This window comes from Delphinapterus leucas, chromosome 1 (genome assembly GCF_059928025.1).
Source record: "Delphinapterus leucas isolate spDelLeu-1000000601 "Yukka" chromosome 1, BTC_Dleu_Yukka2, whole genome shotgun sequence".
In the NCBI taxonomy this organism is placed as follows: domain Eukaryota; kingdom Metazoa; phylum Chordata; class Mammalia; order Artiodactyla; family Monodontidae; genus Delphinapterus; species Delphinapterus leucas.
This window is the reverse complement of record NC_143129.1, coordinates 123,440,603-123,446,602: the sequence shown is the minus strand read 5'-3', so window position 1 is coordinate 123,446,602 and position 6,000 is coordinate 123,440,603. Positions and strand designations below refer to the sequence as shown.

The 6,000-nt window shown below is 35.5% G+C and overlaps 1 protein-coding gene across 1 annotated transcript in view; it reads right to left on the bottom strand.

Annotated features, from left to right (window-relative positions):
* Positions 1–3,425: 3,425 nt before the first annotated feature.
* The window catches only part of PIGK (phosphatidylinositol glycan anchor biosynthesis class K), a 134,782-nt gene continuing 132,207 nt past the window's right edge, over positions 3,426–6,000 (bottom strand). The window contains exon 11 of the mRNA XM_022581056.2: positions 3,426–3,656. Coding sequence (XP_022436764.1) covers positions 3,540–3,656 — 117 coding nt within the window. The 3' untranslated portion in view covers positions 3,426–3,539. The remainder of the gene's footprint in view (positions 3,657–6,000) is intronic.

Here is a 6,000-nt window from a genome sequence, read left to right as displayed (position 1 = left end):
GTGTGGAGTAAACGAATTTTTAATAATGAGTTTCTTGGTCACACCTTCATCTATATCAATCCCGTTATTCAGGGGTCTACTCAGTTAATTTATAACAAATATTTCATAGCACATTTCCGAAACAGTAAAATTTTGCACTAAAAGGAAAAAGACCGGTTATTACTAAGGTGTATTGTCCATGAACTGAAAGACTTTCACATTTACGCATCAGGTACATGAGCAGGTAATGCACTCAGGCAGGAAATGTGACAGTGAAGTAATGGGGCTGATTCCATAAAGTGAAATGGAGACTGATCTCATCTTACAGCCATACCTTGTGGTATGTTTATAAAATGTTTCTTTCATAAGTTAAAACAGTATATCTGCTATAGATGAATTTAATTTTGGTAAAATCAATGAAAAGAAGTTCTATGTTAATGCAACATTTATTGTAAACATTACAGAAACACATAAGTCAAAATTTCAAATTATGATTCCCACAGTAACTGTAACTCTGCTGTACAACATACATAAGGTAAGAAATGTTGTCAACATATACCATAGTAGAAAATACTCAGTAAGCAGAAACAAGCTGAGTTATGCTTGTTGTGGGAATCATCATTTTCAACTAGCTGAGGATATATAAAAATTGAAACCATAAATGCATTCATTATTTTTTGTATTTAATTCCAATTTTTCTTGATCCAATTTAATCAGCTTTGCTTCCAAACTACATTTCCCTTTCATAAACTGTAAATGAATGTCTTTCATAATTTTAAAATCCACATCATTTGGTTTCTTTTTCTCACGCAGGCTGCCTTTGCAGAAGGGCATCATTATGCCCTGTCCCTCCCCCAAAAGGTCAGGACATGTCTGCTGGGATCCATTTATCTATATTCCTTGTCTCCCTGAAGGGACAAGGAATATAGAAGACACTGCAGGGGAGGAGAAAAAGAACACCGAAGAGAATGGGAATCACACTGAGTAGCTTAGAAAGGTAAATAAGTGGGACCCTGGCACCATTAACTTCCCCATTGGTATCTTCCTAGGCAGAAAAAAGAAAAACACCACCACCAAATATTCACAATTTCCAAAGTGTGTAGTCATATCATTAGCTCATCTGATCCTTACGATAACACTGTGAGAAAGGCAAAAGGAAAACACCTTTCAGTTGTTCAGCTCTTTGTGGCTCAAGGAAAATATATTTAGGATGTGCTTTTATGTTATCATTTAAAGTCTGGGCCATTTAATTACACTTACGATGTTACCCAGTTAACATATGCAGAGGATTTACTTATTACTGAAGGCAGAATATACTTTATGTAAAAAGATTATGGTTATGAGCTAAACCTTTAACATATTTCAAGCTTTTTGCTTTAACTATATTCTGAAAATTCAATAATGAAACAGAAAGAAATAATTGCCCTATGAAATTTGTCTGGAATAAAATTAATACTGTATATTATACCCAGTATTACTTTTCCCAGTTTGGTTTTAACTAAGAAGGGCACCTTCTACAATCTCTGAAGAGGAATCCTTTTACTTTCCAGTAGTCTTTACCATCAGGGTATGTTTCATTATACTCAAACTAAATGACATTGGCTCAAGAACAATCATATTTCCTTTACTACTCTAAGTAGCTCCCGGCCACCAGAGTGTCCATGACCTTATGTAAGTGTTTACATGGTCAACCTTTTTTTGTCTCTTAGCACTACTACGATCCAGCTATTCGAATTTAAGTTTGTTTTTCCCCCTTTCTATGTACAAAAAGATGCTTCTCCATATAATCAGATAAAAATTGTCCTTCTTCTTTTATCTAGTGCAGCAGTAAAAAGATCAATTAAAATGAAGATTCAGAGCTGGCAAAAAGCCTCAGTGTCATTTGTTCTGAGAGATAACAGTTAATCCTTTGCCTGTGAAAAGCATGACCATTTTGCATATAATTAAAGGGTAATATTTTAAGTGCTAAAAGGAAAACAGAGTCTAAGGACTATTAATTTTAAGAGGTTTTATTGTAGAGGAAGGGTTGTCTTCTGAATGTTTCCTACAATTTACAAAACATATCTTCATAGTGAATAAAGATTAGCACGAAGTTCCTGGATAAAACAGATAAAATACAAAAAAGTATCCCACGGGACATGAATACTCAACTTTCACTTTTTTTTTACCGCTTATATGTGAAAAAGCAATATCTGGGGCTGATAGCAAAGCACAATCTCAATACCACTTACAGTTATGAGATAGATATGAAGATGGCTGGCAAGATGAAAAAAATCAGTGATGGGGATATAAGCCCTTGCATCTTGTCAGAGACCAGAAAAGAGCTTACTGCCTTATGTGATACATCAGTCAGACACGAAGACAGGGCCACAAGTATGAATTTTTCCTACAGCCCATCCGTTTTACGGGATTGTCCCAGAAAAAGTGTAGATCCAGCCAGTGGGCAAGGTTTACCTTAAACAGAACGAAACAACATCTCTTTCAGCGTGGAAACAGAAGAGGAGGTGATCAATTCTAGAGGAGCACAGAATGCTTAGAAATGAAAAATGATTAGGTTTGTTTCTCTTGAGCAATCAGTATGTGAACTTCCCCAAGATCTTAAATTTTCCAGATAAACTGACAGTAAATAAGGGCCTGGAGGCTGTCAGTACCACAGATTAAGAAACTGATTATTCATATCTACTTGGCATTTTAGCTGCAGAATTCCAAGAATAGCTGACAAAATATTAACACATTAAAGAATGAACCAAAAGAAAATTTGGGGAACAAAGTAAGTGGTCTAATTATAGAAGAATGTTAAATAAATTACTGTACAATCATGAAATGGATAGTGTGCAGCCATTCACGTGTTCTTGAAGAATATCCAAGGAGAGGGAAGGGGTTGACAACATACTGCAAAATGACACATAAGGTTATAAAATGGTATGTTCTATATGCTCTCTATTTTAGAAAAAAAGTGTGAAAAAGACTGGGAGAACGTATACAAAAATACTAACAAAAGTTTCCCTTGCTAGTGAGAATTTAATGTCTTCACATTTTTTTCTTTTCCAAATGAAAAGGGGATAAAACAAGGGGAAATTCTTATTTTCAAAAAGAGTCAGTGAGTGTATTCTGATCTCTTTGTCCCAATATTCTAATAATACAAAATGAAAAACAAATATATTTAGTGTCATTTAGCACTTGCATTAACAATTATTTCTAAGTTATAAAACCAATAGTTCTTTCAAATTTAGCTTCCTTATGCTTTCTGCCAAATCACACAAGAGCAATGCATTTTTAAAAATATATTGACATGCCGCATAGCACAGGGATATCAGCTCGGTGCTTTGTGGCCGCCTGGAGGGGTGGGATAGGGAGGGTGGGAGGGAGACGCAAGAGGGAAGATATATGGGAACATAAGTATATGTATAACTGATCCACTTTGTTATAAAGCAGAAACTAACACACCATTGTAAAGCAATTTTACTCCAATAAAGATGTTAAAATATATATATATATTGACATGAACTTTTATCCAAGGTTGTAGTCTTCCATGTAGTGTTCTTCATACATCATCGCATCTAGAAAATGAACTTCATATGCTTGATTCCATAAGTTTTGAAGAAAACCATGATAATGAGTGCCCACAATCCCAGAATAAAACCCCCAGGAGGATGCCAATCTTTCAGCTTTGGTTTCTGCAAAACAAGGATGACATTATAAATTTAACAACAGGTAAATAAGTCAACAAATAAATAAATAAATATAAAATAAATACTGATGGAAAATAGGAAATTCACAGGTTGTACTTTCAGGGGGAGTAATTTAGACAAATTAAATGTACTGTCAGCCTTCCCTATCTGCAGGTTCCACACACAGATTCAACCAAATATGGAATGAAAATATTGGGAAAAAAATTCCAGAAAGTTCCAAAAAGCAATTTTAAATTTGTCACACACCAGAAACTATTTACACAGGATTTACATTATATTTACAACTATTTACATAGCGCTTACATTGTATTAGGTATTATAAGTAATCTAGAGATGATTTAAAGTGTCTAGGGAGGACGTCTTAGGTTATATGCGAACACTACACCATTTTACATAAGGGACATGAGCATCCACGGACTTTGGTATCTGCAGGGGTCCTGGAACCAGTCCTGGAGGACTGTATTTGGAAAGCAACAATGGTAAAGACTTGAAACAGGGTAAATATCTCAAAGTGGTTCTTAAAAAGATCAGTTTCAAATGACATTTTGTTCCCTCAGAGGGGCCTTCCTTGACTACCCTATCCAACATGTCTTTTCACCCAAGTTATTCAGTAGCCTAACAGTCCTTTTTCACTTTGAATTTATATAGTCATTAGTTTGTTTTACTTGTCTCTCCTATTAGAGGATGACTGTCTATGAGGGTCATCTTGTTATAGTCCTAGCACCTACCTGCCACAGTGCCTGGCATATAGGAGACACTACATTATACCGAGTAAGTTGGTGGAACAACAATGCTACCTGATTCCATTTATTCAGATATTCAACAAATATTTGGGGGGGCCAGTGAGTTTGGTCATATTACTCCCTTGAGGTAGAATGCTCCTCATTCTATTCTTCCTATTCAAAGTTCACTAACTCAAATGCCAACTCCTCCAGATTTTCCTGGATGATAAATTCTTTTCTTTGAATCTGTAGCCCCTTCTACTTTTACTCCTACCTACTATTAGAGTTACCTTTATCATTTATCTCCCTGAAAACTTCCAGGGACAAGGTCTGGCTGAGTCCATTTTACATGCCCTTCTCCATTCCTTACCCTTCAACATCCAGCCAAGTGTCTTGTGTGTTTCTTTGGCCAGCAAAGAGAGGCAGACCAGTCTTCCCCATTTAGCTGTCATTTCAACAGCTACATTATGACCCTGAAACTGAAGGTCTGTGACTATGATCTCTTTATGAGTTCTACTTCCTGAATTACTAGCCAAGATAGTAAGGACAGTTATAAGAATCCTATTTTAGAATAGACAAAAGTGAAAAGAAACTGTAATCTGAAATTTGCTTTAGTCACCATGTAAACTAGATCCCAGAAAGGCTCATAAATCTCTTAGAGGTTTCCACATCTTATACTTTGGTTTTTCCCCTACATAAGCAGGACACCTAATGCTCTTCACTCAATCCTCAAATCATCACATGGAAAGGAAGGAAGGAGGGAGGGAGGCTGTTATCATTTCTTGTCAGGATTACTGAAATAGTTTCCTAACTAGTTTCTCTTCCTCCAAGGTTCCCTCTTTTCCATCTGTCAACCATAGCGCTGCTAGACACATCTTTCCAAAATACAAATATATATCTGTATAATATATACTTGCCATACATAATGTATGCATTTAGGTAATGTTTGCCTTGAGCATATATTACTTTTGTTATTTAAGAAATTAAATAAATAATTTACAAACCAAGGCATGTTGTGGTGTGGTTCAAAGAGCATGGGATTTAGCATCATCTGCCTTGGATTCAAAGTTTAGTTTTGATGCTTAAAGGCTGCCAAGCCACTACGCCACTCTGAATTTCTGAATCTGTAAAATTAGGGCATAGTAACACATACCGCCTAGGAATGAATAAATGTGTAGTTACTGCAATGATGTAGTTTTGAAAACGTATCCTATAATTACATGTTCCTACCTAGAAAAATAATAATATGAAACTCAAAGTACTTTTTAGATGACTTTCATCTGTGTTTGCCAGTTATGAGGAAGAATGTTTGAAAAAAAATATGATTTTTAAAATTTTAATTTGTACAACTTTCATCAATTCAAAATTAACTTATCAAACTAACAGAAGAGAAATCCACCTTAATATTTTCATCTGGATCAATAATGCTAGAGTTTTAGGAGTTTTTAATCAAATGCTTAATATGAACTGAACTGACAATGTTGTTTACAGTGGTTACGTTCCACTCTCACTGCCATGTCTACTCTCACCCTCCACCACTCATTCCAGAAAACTCCCCAAACACCCCAAGGATTAAGTCCAATGTTTCCTCATGTTACTTTCTACTC